The 14,869-nt window shown below is 37.9% G+C and overlaps 1 protein-coding gene across 3 annotated transcripts in view; it reads left to right on the top strand.

Moving 5' to 3' along the window:
- Positions 1-14,626, top strand: part of PTGFR (prostaglandin F receptor) — a 66,456-nt gene extending 51,830 nt beyond the window's left edge. For 2 of the 3 annotated variants that reach the window (XM_024984696.2, XM_005204371.5), the window contains exon 3: positions 10,748-14,626. In XM_024984696.2, coding sequence (XP_024840464.1) covers positions 10,748-11,038 — 291 coding nt within the window. In that variant the 3' untranslated portion in view covers positions 11,039-14,626. 3 annotated transcript variants of the gene reach the window in all.
- The last annotated feature ends 243 nt before the right edge of the window (positions 14,627-14,869 follow it).

Genomic DNA, 14,869 nt, shown 5'->3' with positions numbered 1-14,869 from the left:
AGACTACAGAACACCATTGAGTTGGTGATGCCATCCAACCATCTTAGCCTCCATGGCTCCTTTCTCCTCCTGCCTTCAATCTTGCCCAGCATCAGGGTCTTTTCCAAGTAAGTTGGCTCTTCACAACAGGAGACCAAAGTAATGGAGCTTCAGCTTTAGCATTACTCCTTGCAATGGGTATTCAGCGGTGATTTTCTTCAGGATTGACTGGTTTGATTTCTTTGCAGTCCAAAGAACTCTCAAGAGTCTTCTCCAGCACCACAGTTCAAAAGCATCAGTTCTTCAGTGCTCAGCCTTCTTTATGGTCCAACTCTCACATCTGTACATGACTACTGGAAAAACCATAGCTTTGACTGTGCAGACCTTTGTCTGCAAAGTGATGTCTCTGCTTTTTAATATGCTGTCTAGATTTGTCATAGCTTTTCTTCTAAGGGGCAAGTGTCTTTTAATTTCATGACTGCTGTCACTGTCCACAGTGATTTTGGGGACCAAGAAAATAAGATCTGACACTGTTTTCATTTTTTCTCCATCTTTTTGCCATGAAGTGATGGGACTAGATGCCATGATCTTAGTTTTTTGAATGTTGAGTTTCAAGTCAGCTTTTTCACTCTTGTCTTTCATCTTCATCAAAAGACTCTTTATTTCCTCTTTGTACCCTGTCATTAGGGTAGTATCATCTGCATATCTGATGTTGTTGATATTTCTCCCAGCAATCTTGACTCCAGCTTGTGATTCATCCAGTCTGGCATTTTGCATGATGTACTGTGCTTATAAGTTGAATAGGCATGATGATAATATACAGCCTTGACATACTCCTTTCCCAATTTTTAACCAGTCCATTGTTCCTGTCTGATTTTAATTGTTGCTTCTTAACCTGTGTACAGATTTCTCAGGAGGCAGGTAAGGTGATCTGGTATTCTCATCTCTAAGAATTTTCCACAGTTTGTTGTGATCCACACAGTCAAAGGCTTTAGTGTAGTCAATGAAGCAGAAGTAGATGTTTTTCTGTAAATCTCTTTCTTTTTCTATGATCCAGTGGATGTTGGCAATTTGATCTCTGGTTCCTCTGCCTTTTCTAAATCCAGCTTGAACATTTGAAAGTTTCGGCTCATGTACTTCAAGCCTAACTTGAAGGATATTGAGCATCACCTTGCTAGCATGTGAAATGCATGCAATTGTATGGTAGTTTGAACGTTCTATGGCATTGCCTTTCTTTGGGATTAGAATGAAAATTGACCTTTTCCAGTCCTGTGGTCGCTGCCAAGTTTTCCAAATTTGTTGGCATATTGAGTGCAAGACTTTAACAGCATGGTCTTTTAAGATTTGAAATAGCTCAGCTGGAATTCCATCACCTCCACTAGCTTTGTTCATAGTGATGCTTCCCAAGGCTCACTTGACTTCACACTCCAGAATGTATGGCTCTAGGTGAGTGACCACACCATGATGGTTATCTGGGTCATTAAGACCTTTTTTTGTACAGTTCTGCTGTGTATTCTTGTCACCTATTCTTTATTTCTTCTACTTCTGTTAGATCCCTGCCATTTCTGTCCTTTATTGTGCTCATCTGTGCATGAAATGTTCCCTTGTTATCTCTATTTTTCTTTTCTTTCTTTTTTTTTTATATAGCTTTTATTATGTTGAGGTATGTTCCTTCTATTCCTGCTTTCTGGAGAGTTTTTATCATAAATGGATGTTGAATTTTGTCAAAGGCTTTCTCTGCATCTATTGAGATAATCATATGGTTTTTATTTTTCAATTTGTTAATGTGGTGTATTACATTGATTGATTTGTGGATATTGAAGAATCCTTGCATCCCTGGGATAAAGCCCACTTGGTCATGGTGTATGATCTTTTTAATGTGTTGTTGGATTCTGATTGCTAGAATTTTGTTAAGGATTTTTGCATCTATGTTCATCAGTGATATTGGCCTGTAGTTTTCTTTTTTTGTGGGATCTTTGTCAGGTTTTGGTATTAGGGTGATGGTGGCCTCATAGAATGAGTTTGGAAGTTTATCTTCCTCTGCAATTTTCTGGAAGAGTTTGAACAGGATAGGTGTTAGCTCTTCTCTAAATTTTTGGTAGAATTCAGCTGTGAAGCCGTCTGGACCTGGGCTTTTGTTTGCTGGAAGATTTTTGATTACAGTTTCAATTTCCGTGCTTGTGATGGGTCTGTTAAGATTTTCTATTTCTTCCTGGTCGAGTTTTGGAAAGTTGTACTTTTCTAAGATTTGTCCATTTCTTCCACGTTGTCCATTTTATTGGCATATAATTGTTGACAGTAGTCTCCTATGATCCTTTGTATTTTTGTGTTGTCTGTTGTGATCTCTCCATTTTCATTTCTAATTTTATTGATTTGATTTTTCTCCCTTTGTTTCTTGATGAGTCTGGCTAATGGTTTGTCAATTTTATTTATCCTTTCAAAGAACCAGCTTTTGGCTTTGTTGATTTTTGCTTTGGTCTCTTTTGTTTCTTTTGCATTTATTTCTGCCCTAATTTTTAAGATTCTTTCCTTCTACTAACCCTGGGGTTCTTCATTTCTTCCTTTTCTAGTTGCTTTAGATGTAGGGTTAGGTTATTTATATGACTTTTTTCTTGTTTCTTGAGGTATGCCTGTATTGCTATGAACTTTCCCCTTAGGACTGCTTTTAAAGTGTCCCATAGGTTTTGGGTTGTTGTGCTTTCATTTTCAATAGTTTCTATGCAAATTTTGATTTCTTTTTTGATTTCTTCTGTGATTTGTTGGTTATTCAGCAGTGTGTTGTTCAGCCTCCATATGTTGGAATTTTTAATCATTTTTCTCCTGTAATTGAGATCTAATCTTACTGCATTGTGGTCAGAAAAGATGCTTGGAATGATTTCTATTTTTTTGAATTTACCAAGGCTAGATTTATGGCCCAGGATGTGATCTATCCTGGAGAAGGTTCCATGTGCGCTTGAGAAAAAGGTGAAATTCATTGTTTGGGGATGAAATGTCCTATAGATATCAATTAGGTCTAACTGGTCTATTGTATCGTTTAAAGTTTGTGTTTCCTTGTTAATTTTCTGTTTAGTTGATCTATCCATAGGTGTGAATGGGGTATTAAAGTCTCCCACTATTATTGTGTTATTGTTAATTTCCCCTTTCATACTTGTTAGCATTTGTCTTACATATTGCGGTGCTCCTATGTTGGGTACATATGTATTTATCATTGTTATATCTTCTTCTTGGATTGATCCTTTGATCATTATGTAGTGTCCGTCTTTGTCTCTTTTCACAGCCCTTGTTTTAAAGTCTATTTTATCTGATATGAGTATCGCTACTCCTGCTTTCTTTTGGTCTCTATTTGTGTGGAATATCTTTTTCAAGCCCTTCACTTTCAGTCTGTATGTGTCCCTTGTTTTGAGGTGGGTCTCTTGTAGACAACATATACAGGGATCTTGTTTTTGTATCCGTTCTGCCAGTCTTTGTCTTTTGGTTGGGGCATTTAATCCATTTATGTTTAAGGTAATTATTGACAAGTAAGATCCCATTGCCATTTACTTCATTGTTTTGGGTTCGAGTTTATACAGCCTTTCTGTGTTTCCTGTCTAGAGAAGATCCTTTAGCATTTGTTGGAGAGTTGGTTTGATGGTGTGGAATTCTCTCAGCTCTTGCTTGCCTATAAAGCTTTTGATTTCTCCTTCATATTTGAATGAGATCCTTGCTGGGTACAGTAATCTGGGCTGTAGGTTATTTTCTTTCATCACTTTAAGTATGTCTTGCCATTCCCTCCTGGCTTGAAGAGTTTCTATTGAAAGATCAGCTGTTATCCTTATGGGAATTCCCTTGTGTGTTATTTGTTGTTTTTCCCTTGCTGCTTTTAATATTTGTTCTTTGTGTTTGATCTTTGTTAATTTGATTAATATGTGTCTTGGGGTGTTTCACCTTGGGTTTATCCTGTTGGGGACTCTCTGGGTTTCTTGGACTTGGGTGATTATTTCCTTCCCCATTTTAGGGAAGTTTTCAACTATTATCTCTTCAAGTATTTTCTCATGGTCTTTCTTTTTGTCTTTTTCTTCTGGGACCCCTATGACTCGAACGTTGTAGTGTTTAATATTGTCCTGGAGGTCTCTGAGATTGTCCTCATTTCTTTTAATTCGTTTTTCTTTTATCCTCTCTGATTCATTTATTTCTACCATTCTATCTTCTAATTCACTAATCCTATCTTCTGCCTCTGTTATTCTACTATTTGTTGCCTCCAGAGTGTTTTTAATTTCATTTATTGCATTATTCATTATATATTGACTCTCTTTTATTTCCTCTAGGTCCTTGTTAAACCTTTCTTGCATCTTCTCAATCTTTGTCCCCAGGCTATTTATCTGTGATTCCATTTTGATTTCAAGATTTTGGATCAATTTCACTATCATTATTGGGAATTCTTTATCAGGTAGATTCCTTATCTCTTCCTCTTTTGTTTGGTTTGGTGGGCATTTATCCTGTTCCTTTATCTGCTGGTTATTCCTCTGTCTCTTCATCTTGTTTAAATTGCTGAGTTTGGGGTGTCCTTTCTGTATTCTGGCAGTTTGTGGAGTTCTCTTTATTGTGGCGTTTCCTTGCTTTGTGTGGGTTTGTACAGGTGGCTTGTCAAGGTTTCTTGGTTAGGGAAGCTTGTGTCGGTGTTCTAGTGGGTGGAGCTGTATTTCTTCTCTCTCCTTTCGAAGACTTGGGTTGCTTTTCTGGGTGCCTGATGTCCTCTGCCGGCATTCAGAAGTTGTTTTGTGGAATTTATTCAGCGTTTAAATGTTTTTTTTTTGATGAATTTGTGGGGGAGAAAGTGTTCTCCCCGTCCTACTCCTCCGCCATCTTAGCTCCTCCTTGTGTTTCAGTATTTTAGCTGAGTGTTCAGCCAAAGGTCTTGAAATAGCTCATCAGCAAAAGTACTCTGAGTGCTTATACACAGAGTCTGGAAACTTCCTTTTCATTCTATTTGCAGAGGATGAATTTTCAGATTGCTTCTCCAAAGCCAAGCCTTCCTGTTTGGTAGACCCCCTATTTTTCTTGAAGATATCTCTAGTTTTTCCCATTGTATTGTTTTCCTCTGTTTCTTTGCTCTGTTCTCTTAAGATGGCTTCTTATCTCTCCTTGCTATTCTTTGCTGCTAAGTCACTTCAGTCGTGTCTGACTCCGTGCGACCCCATAGATGGCAGCCCACCAGGCTCCCCCGTCCCTGGGATTCTCCAGGCAAGAACACTGGAGTGGGTTGCCATTTCCTTCTCCAATGCATGAAAGTGAAAAGTGAAAATGAAGTTGCTCAGTCGTCCCCAACTCTTAGCGACACCAAGGACTGCAGCCTACCAGGCTCCTCCATCCATGGGATTTTCCAGGCAAGAATACTGGAGTGGGGTGCCATTGCCTTCTCCGTTGCTATTCTTTAGAACTCTGCATTCAGATGGGTGTATCTTTCTATTTCTCCATTTCCTTTTGCTGCTATTCTTTTCTTAGCTATTTGTAAGGCCTCCTCAGACAACCATTTTGCCTTTTTGCATTTCTTTCTTTCTTTTTTTTGGGGGGGGGGAATGGTTTTGGTCACCACTTCCTGTATAATGTTATGAATAGTTATTCATAGTTCTTCAGGCTTTCTATCAGATCTAATCCCTTGAATTTATTTGTCACTTCTACTGTATAATCATAAGAGATTTGATTTAGGTCATACCTGAATGGTCTAGGGTTTTCCCTACTTTTTAAATTTGAGTCTCAATTTTGCAATAAAGAGCTGATGATCTAAGCCACAGTTAGGTCCTGGTCTTGTTTTTGCTGACTGTATAGATCTTTTCCATCTTTGACTGCAAAGAATATAATCAGTCTGATTTTGGTATTGACCATTTGGTGATGTCCAAATCTAGATTTGTCTCTTGTGTTGTTGGAAGAGGGTGTTTGCTATGACCAGTGTGTTCTCTTGGCAAAGCTCTGTTAACCTTTGCCCTGCTTCATTTTGTATTCGAAATCCGAACTTGCCTGTTACTCCAGGTGTCTCTTGACGTCCTACCTTTGCATTCCCATCCCCTAAGATGAAAAGGTCATCTCTTTTGGTGTTAGTTCTAGAAAATATGCAGTTACCATAACAGTTAATTGTACTATGTGGCCCAAATAAGTGGAGATCTTATTGTATCATCTGTCTATTTTGCTCTTTGCAACTAGCAATGAACACAAACATTCTGGCCCACATACTTCTTTGATTTCATTATTTCTCTATTGTCTTAATGTTGAATGTCTTGAGAACTATCAAGTTAATTCATTTGTTTTTCCAGAGAACATCCAAACACTTGGCCTTTACACTTCTCAGTTAGAATTCTAATCTTTAACAAAGATGACTGAATATAACCTGCCAAGCTCTAAAGGAAGATATTTTAGAAAATAACAGCATAGTTATGTGTCAAGTAGCTCTTGGAAACTAGATGAAAGATTGCACGAGTGATGAAAATCTATGCACAACTCTCTGGAATCCAAGTTCCAGTGAGCCAGCCAGAGAAGAATGCTTTCAAGGTTTGTGAAGTGACTTTTGATGGAGCCTGGGGAAAATGGTAGACATTCCTGCTCTTACCCCAACTCCCAACCTTCTATCAGGCTTATCAGGGCTGAAATTCTCCAGCAATTCTGTAGTACCCCACTCACATAAACACAGACATTCATAAATGATCAACATTAGTTCTGAGTCTTTAGCACAATAGTGCAGGCCTACTTTGGGGATCAAGGGCTCTCCTGATGGCTCAGTGGTATAGAATCCACCTGCTAGTACAAAAGATGCAGATTCAGTCCTTGGGTTGGGAAGATCCCCTGGAGAAGGAAATGGCAACCCACTCTAGTATTCTTGCCCAAAATCTCACGGACTTAGTACTTTGGTAGTCTACAGTCCATGGGTTGCCAAGAGTTGGACATGACTTAGTAACTAAAACGACAACAACAACAACCTCGGAGATATCATGAGTTTGGTTTTAGACCACCACAGTAAAGTGACTGTCACGGTAGAGCAAGTCATGAAATTTTAGGTTCCCAGGGCAAACACAATTATATTTTACACTGTACTGTAAGCTCTTAACTTTGCAATAGCATTATGTTTTAAAAAAATGTGTATACATACCTTAATTAAAAATACTTTATTACTAAAAAATGCTGACCGTCATCTGACAACACGAGGTTCCATAAACCTTCAATTTGTAGAAAAAAAAAATACAGTATTTGCAAAGAACGATAATAAAGCTATGCACAATACAACACGGTATGCCTGTATATTTCAACAAATTACTTGAGGGAAAAAAAGTACAGATTATAAAGCAATTCATAATCTAACAAAGAGGAAATTAGAGACAAAGCACAGGAGAAAATCAAAGTCCTCTGCAATTCTACTATCTAGAGTTAACCAAGAAAATCATTGAAATACACTAGTTTTTTTTCTATGTGCGCACAAAATTACATAAAGTTTTTCAAAATCGGGATCATACCATCAATATATTTGGTAACTTGCCTTAAAAAATTAAAACTGAGAACTTACCTGGTGGCTCAGTGACTAAGACTCTGAGCTCCTAATACAGGAGTCCTGGGTTAGATCCTTGATTGGGAAACTAGATCCCACATGCCACAGCTGAGAGTTAACAACTAAAGAGGATCCTGCATGCCACACCTAAAACGAAAAGGTCCTGTATGCTGCACCTAAGACCCAGTGCAGCCAAATAAATAAATAAAATATTAAAATAAGACTGAATCACAAACATGAAAGCTTACATATCTTCCACTGCATGAAAGTACCATAATTTATGATTTGTTGCATACTTGAGTTGTCCTGAATTTTCAACAATATACTATTGTCAACAACATACTAATGATCTTTCTTTTATATAAATACTCCACCCACTTGGTGGGTAACTGTTGGTGCTTCTCCCAAGCTAGGTTCTAGAGCAACCTCGCTTCCAGGCTGGGGCTGGGGTCATAGGAAGGGGAGAGTGAGGAGTGTCTGGCCACTACCCTGGTATTCTGGAAAAACCCTCGGTGCTGGAAGCCCTGGGTACTGGCTGCCCTCAGCAGAGGACTCAATGTTTTTTCATGGCTGGTGACCACATTGGTGTTTGCAAGGGAAGGAGGAAAGTCAGAGAAGTGAATGTCATGTAACTCAAGCATTTTAAGCTTGTATGTTTCTAAACTAGGCCCAGCTATTCCATCCAAGTGCACCAAGCATCTTTGTTCCCAGCTACAGAGAGCAATGTCTTGGCTGGGCTCTGAGATCTCTAGGAACACATGTAGTCATTAACAGGAACTGCATTCACTTAGTATTTATCAGGCAAGAGACCTATTGCTTCTTTCATTCTTCAACCCACTCCTCCCCACCCCACGTCCAAAAAAAAAAAAAAGAAGGCAAAGAAAATAGATTGTAAGTTTCATAAGGACAGGCAATACTTGCTTCATTTGCCACTGTGTCCTCAGAGCCTAGCACATTGCCTGGCACACAGCAAATGAACAAATATTTGATAAGTAAAGAAAAAACATAAAATGAAAGTATCTCAAGTCAATTGCCAATTGGGCCTTGGCCCTTCTTTCTTTTAAGAGAAACAGGGCTCATATAGGCTTATTTCTTCAATCCTGTTAGCTAACTTGGGGAGAAGTGATAGAAGAGTCTGGAAGTAACCCAGGGACTATTGTCTGAGGACTAATTATCTGTGCAGTGAAACTTGGTCAATTTTATTAGCTAGAGAATCTTTAGACCTGCACTTTGATCACTTTTTCCCCTACAAGAGGAACCATAAAGGAAAGAATCATTTCCCAAAGTATCTGCATGGACTGCAAGATCTTGTTTCTTTTAGTGGCAACAAACCGCCTTGGAATCCTTTACTTTTAGAAACATTCTAGGCCTCAAAATACTGCAAGGAGATCCAACCAGTCCATTCTGAAGGAGATCAGCCCTGGGATTTCTTTGGAAGGAATGATGCTAAAGCTGAAACTCCAGTACTTTGGCCACCTCATGCGAAGAGTTGACTCATTGGAAAAGACTCTGATGCTGGGAGGGATTGGGGGCAGGAGGAGAAGGGGACAACAGAGGATGAGATGGCTGGATGGCATCACTGACTCGATGGACGTGAGTCTGGGTGAACTCAGGGAGTTGGTGATGGATAGGGAGGCCTGGCGTGCTGCGATTCATGGAGTCGCAAAGAGTTGGACACGACTGAGTGATTGAACTGAACTGAACTGAACTGAGGCCTCAAAATATCAGACCACTGTGATGGATGAGCAGATGTTTCTCTGATGACTAGATGCTGTTCTTCTAGAAACAGCCTCAATGAATAAAATATAATATAATTTTGCTCATTTTACCATTTACTGAGAACATCTTAAGTACCAGCTTTGTACCAGCTATTAGAAATAAAAATAAAAAGAAGAGATGATCATAGATTTGCAAGTAAATAATACATTATCATGCAGTGTGGCATGTGACACAGCTGAGTAGGGACAGGGTGCTGGAGCAGCACAACTTGCTAATTCATCTCAGAGAAGTTGGGAAAAGTTTCATGGAGGTGAGCCCATTATGACGTGGGGCTTGAAGGATGGATAGGAGTTTTTCAGGTAGAGAAATGGCGAGTGGAGGTTCAAAATGAGAGCCATACAAGCCAAAGCTCAGAAGGGCCTGGTGGATCTGGGACAGTTGAGGCCTTTACTGTGGTTGGAGCGTAGGGTATTGGCAGGAGAGATGAGGTTATAGAGATGGATGTCAGATGCGTCATCAAGAAGGCAGTTAAGGAGTTTGTATTTTGTTGTGTAGACAATGAGGGTTTTGGTAAGGGACATTTCTCCTTTAACCATAAGTATCACCAGCCACATTGAAGCATTTTATTCTTGATAATGACCCATCAAGAAGACCAAGAAGACTTGATTTTTTTTTTTGTTTCCATTTGAGTTTTAGGTTTTTACATTGTCTCTCAATCCTGCTGACATAATAGTGTAATCCCCCTTAAATTTTCAGTTTTACCTTTTGTTCATTTATTCGTTATTTGTTTTTGTAGCCAAGATGTTTTCAAAGACATTTTGTTTGTTCTGCAAATGTTCATTGAGAAGTAAAAGCTAGGCACAATGCTTAGACCAGTTCTAATCTATAGCTAGAGCTTCCCTGGTGCCTCTGTGGTAAAGAATTCACCTGCCAGTGCAGGAGACATGGATAGCATCCCTGGGTTGGGAAGATCTCTTGGAGAAGGAAATGGCAACTCACTTCAGTTTTCTCGCCTGGGAAATCCCATGGATAGAGAAGCCTTGAGGGCTACAGTTCACAGGGTGGCAAAGAGTCAGACGTGACTTAGTGACAGTGTATAGCTGTTCTAAATAAAATTTTAAAAACTTTTATCTATAGTTTATATAAACTTTAGCTTATCTATAATCTATTTGCATAAATAAACTTTAGTTTTTTCATCAAGATTTACAAATATGTTGGCTTTGAATTTTCTATTCCCAGAAGTAAGAAGAGGTCTGTAACTAGGATCAGTGTTTGTCTGCTCTTCGGTCATTCTGTTTGTGCACATTTGACTTGCCGTATAAGTTGTCATTTTCGTAGTTCTGGTGTCAGTTTGAATTCGAAGGATTCAGATGTCTATGTCAATGTTTCTGCTATTTCTGCTATTCTGCTATCATTTCTTTTTCTCGGTGTTTTGCAAAATAACATCACTTTGTAGAAAGTGAAATAAATACCATGTAGCAGTTTGTTAAGTTAAAAATCTGTCTATCAAGTGATTTCTCTATTTTGTTTGTTTTGCAGGTGACAATGGCCAGCATTGGAATGAATATACAAGATTTTAAGGATTCCTGTGAAAGAACCCTTTTTACTCTTCGAATGGCAACATGGAATCAAATCTTAGATCCTTGGGTGTATATTCTTCTACGGAAGGCTGTCCTTAGGAACCTCTATGTGTGTACCAGACGCTGTTGTGGAGTACATGTCATCAGCTTACATGTTTGGGAGCTTAGCTCCATTAAAAATTCCTTAAAGGTTGCTGCTATTTCTGATTTACCAGTTACAGAGAAAGTAACTCAGCAAACAAGCACCTAGTTGAATAGGATGGTAAATCAGTGTAGGTCTAGGACCAAATTTAAAAAAAAGTATTGGCAATACTTCAGTTAATTGTGTAAATAGAGAAAGTCTAACTGGAAAAATCAGCCCTCACCCAGATAGTATGGGGGCACTTTTGTCAGACTTGGCTTTTAAATTTGTTAAATTAGCTGTTTAATTACGTATTTTAACACGCTTTTGTCAACTGGAGGTAAATGTGATAAAATAATGCCATAGGAGTCAAACGAAAGCAGTTTGGGCCTTATCTGTGCTATTGTTGCTTTTGAAATGAGTGACTCTCTTGAAGCCTGAAGCGTGTATTTGGTCTACTACCTGAACAGTGAAATGGCCATTTAGGGGGTCACTGCTCTATGCAGACCAAGCACAGTGAAATGGGGCACCTTCTTTGATCTGGTCTGTTTTACTCCTCGTTACATAGCCTCAGTTAATACGTGCGTTGTCATGTCACAGGGGATTGATTGTGGCTTCTTATAATGACTTCCACATACGTGGTTGGCTGTCAGGTTGCCTGGTCTTGTGAGCCTGTTTAGAATGAACGTTTCTTTGTCATATTTGACAGATACAACTCTTGCATTTATTGATATGAAGGTCAGTTTTTGTTTGAAGATATTCTTGTTAAGTCATAGATTTGCACAGTTTTCAAGTAATCACCATTTCCTCTGAAAATGCTTATGTATAGTCAATAGTTTGTAGAGAAACAAAGTCTGTGTGAGCAGGTGTAGAGGTGACTTGCACTGTAGCGGTTCCTAAGGAACTCAGCCATGGATAATGCAAACAAGCAGAAGTTAAACCCTAAGTGATGGGTGCAGAGAACATTGGTAAAGGTGCTTTACCTGAGAACCATTGACACAGTGTCATTTCTGTGTCAGGGAACAAAAGAAACACAGCCTCTAGAGAAAAATATTCAAAGACCATCTGCAGCTAGTGTGTTTCTTTTCACTTATACACGCACATATACTCACACACACACCAAGGACATCAGAAATTTAAGTTGAAAGGAATTCTTTAAATCTGTAAGATGGCATCTTCCAAAGCCTGTACTACCAATGTCAAGGGGAACTTTGGCAATTAGCCAGGTATTTTGAGACCCTTATAATGATTAACCAAAAGATAAAAATCTCTCTCCAAATTTCCAAATAATACTTACATTTTTTTCTTTGCTTGTTTGTGTAATTGAACTCAAAGAATTTTAGTAATCATTCAAAATGTCCTGAGTCTGTCAGAGCAGAGGATAGCTAGTTCTGCTTTATATTCAGGAAATGCATTTCTATAAAAAACTCATTTTTTCATTAGTTGGGATCTGTTTTAATATTACTCTTCCTTGTGAAACTGACTAGATTCTCTAGGAAATCTGTATAGATCAATTAGACTTAAATTACTATTTTTACAAATTTTTGCTTTTGACTGGTAATTTAAAAGTTCTTGTTCTTGTTTACTTTGGTGAATGTTGGTAAATTCTAATGAATACATTAAAAGAATGTATGCTTAATGTAATGAATACACTGGAAGAATGTTTGCTCAAGCAAACAGCCTCAGTGAAGATTTAAAGACAACTGTTTTGTTCCCCAATGAATTTAAAGTAGGGCAAGATGCATAGACACACTGGTGTATATGATATTCTTAGTTTATGACCAGTAAATGATGAATCACACCAAGTTAGGTCATTCACATATAGAGCACATAGTAGATGCTTGATACTTGCCAAATTGAACTACTGGAAAGGATATCTTGGTGCAAATGAGCATGGAAGTGCAAAGGTTTTGTGTACTTTTAGTTTAAGCTGACAACTACATGTTGGTTATTTTAAGATCTATCTATCTATCTCCAGTGTATATACTTTTTAAAAAGCCATTGCAATTTGTGATTGCTGTTATATTACATAAATGTTCTCACATGTTTTAGGAGCACTTAAAGACTAAAAGAATTAATTGATGGTTTAGAGGAGACACGTATTTCCTAGAGTTCCTTGAGAGAGTGTTGGTGTTCTGTGAGCTGAAGTAGAAGGAAGCAAAGTTCCATCCTTTCTCCTCAGGCTGGTTGGGATGCTGCAGTGACTAGTGCCCATAGAGCCTAATCTAGGAGATATGTGGAGGAGAAAACCTCAGTTTTAGGCCTTTTCTCCTTGAGAAGACAAATGACAAAATTGTTTCTCTTGCTATGATGTCGCTCTGGTCATGCGTGTCTGTGTTGAGGAGATATTGTGACATGGCCATGTATAGGACTGCATGAGCTTAGCATGCAAGATTTTGGGGAGTGACAGGGCAGTCATTCTCTGCACATCCTGGAAGGGTTATCTCTATTATCTGAGCTTAGGTTTAGAGCAACTAAATTGGTTTCATGATGCTGTTAAACTCAAGAAATAAACACCAAAAATTGGGGGGGGGGGAAATAGTCAAAGAATATGTGTGCTTACATTGTGTTAGGCTTTTTTGTCCACAGAAAATGAAATGAAATGAGCACAATATGCATATCTGACTTCAGAATTTTATTTCTGTTATTATATGTATTTCCATGTGGTTTGACAATTTATTGTATAATGAATAATAAAGTAGAGCATCTGCCAATAACTTTCATATATTTGTTCAAAGGGGAAGGATATTTGTTCAAATGACTGGAAATAGTGTTCAGGAAGCTTACCACTTTTAAAGTTTTACAGTCTACTTTAAAATTTATCATTAGACCATCAGAGTAACTGAATTTCCCTTCTCATTGGATAAAATAGTATCCAAGCAACTTCATATACAATTTGATTACATTATTTCTAGGGGATTATATTTTTCTAGGCAGATTACTTGAAAATAGCAGGCTTTTTCTAATGTTAGTGAACTTTTAAAAAATGAGACTACAAAACCCCAGCAGATGTGTTTAGGGGTACAGAGAGAGAGTGCTGTTCCATAATTAGCTTTAAGTATATCCTAAAATATCAGACTTTTTACTGATGGGTTTAACTAGGTGATAGAAATATGTTCTTTAAACATTTTTTTTTTAATAAAAGCAGAAAGTTGCTTCCAATTATCTGTTGTTTCTGAAGTGAAAAATACTAAGTTAACACACACACATATACATAGATATATCTGTCTTATAAAACAAATGATCTTGTTTGATCATTTTCAGTATGAAAATGATAAACCTGCTTTAGTTTTGTGCCTAACCTGAGTTCAGAGTCCAAGTAAGATCATTTAGTTAATGAAGTGAACTTTTTGTGAAACTTGGTGCAAGCTTCACATATATATTATCATTATTGCTCAAGACTAATTGTCTAAGGTGAGACTATAAAGGATGGGAGTGTATATTTTTCTGCTTCACTGGGGGTCAGACTATTGTACTGCCTGGTAAATAATATTGTTGGACTTCAACTTGTCATTGACATATTTTAACAGTTGATGAAATGTGTTATGTGAATAAATGTATTTTATGCTCTTCATACTTGTTGAGTTGTATAAGAGAGTAAATAGTGATATGTATATTTTGTGTCTTCCATCAGCATGTAACTCATGTCATTTTAGTGCTTTGACTAGTTTAAAACTTCAAACAAATGATTTCTAAAAAATAAACTTTTGGTGTTTATCAGGACTGGTTATTTTTAGGAAGATCATATAAAATTTGGAACTCTGGAACCTAAATTTTCGGGTTTAGGTTCCTGAAACCTAAACTAAGGATTTCAGCTTATTTTCCTTTTGCTATCTCTTTCCTGTCCACTTTTCTGTGACATCTGCCTTGTTTCTTTTTCCTGTGCCTCATCTTACACAGGTAGGTTATAATTCTGGTGGGAATTTGATCATCTCCAAAACACACTGGCACAAGTATACC

The sequence above is a fragment of the Bos taurus genome, chromosome 3 (genome assembly GCF_002263795.3).
Source record: "Bos taurus isolate L1 Dominette 01449 registration number 42190680 breed Hereford chromosome 3, ARS-UCD2.0, whole genome shotgun sequence".
Taxonomy (NCBI): Eukaryota; Metazoa; Chordata; class Mammalia; order Artiodactyla; family Bovidae; genus Bos; species Bos taurus.
Note: the sequence above shows the minus strand (reverse complement) of the source record. Positions and strands in the feature narration are given on the sequence as shown.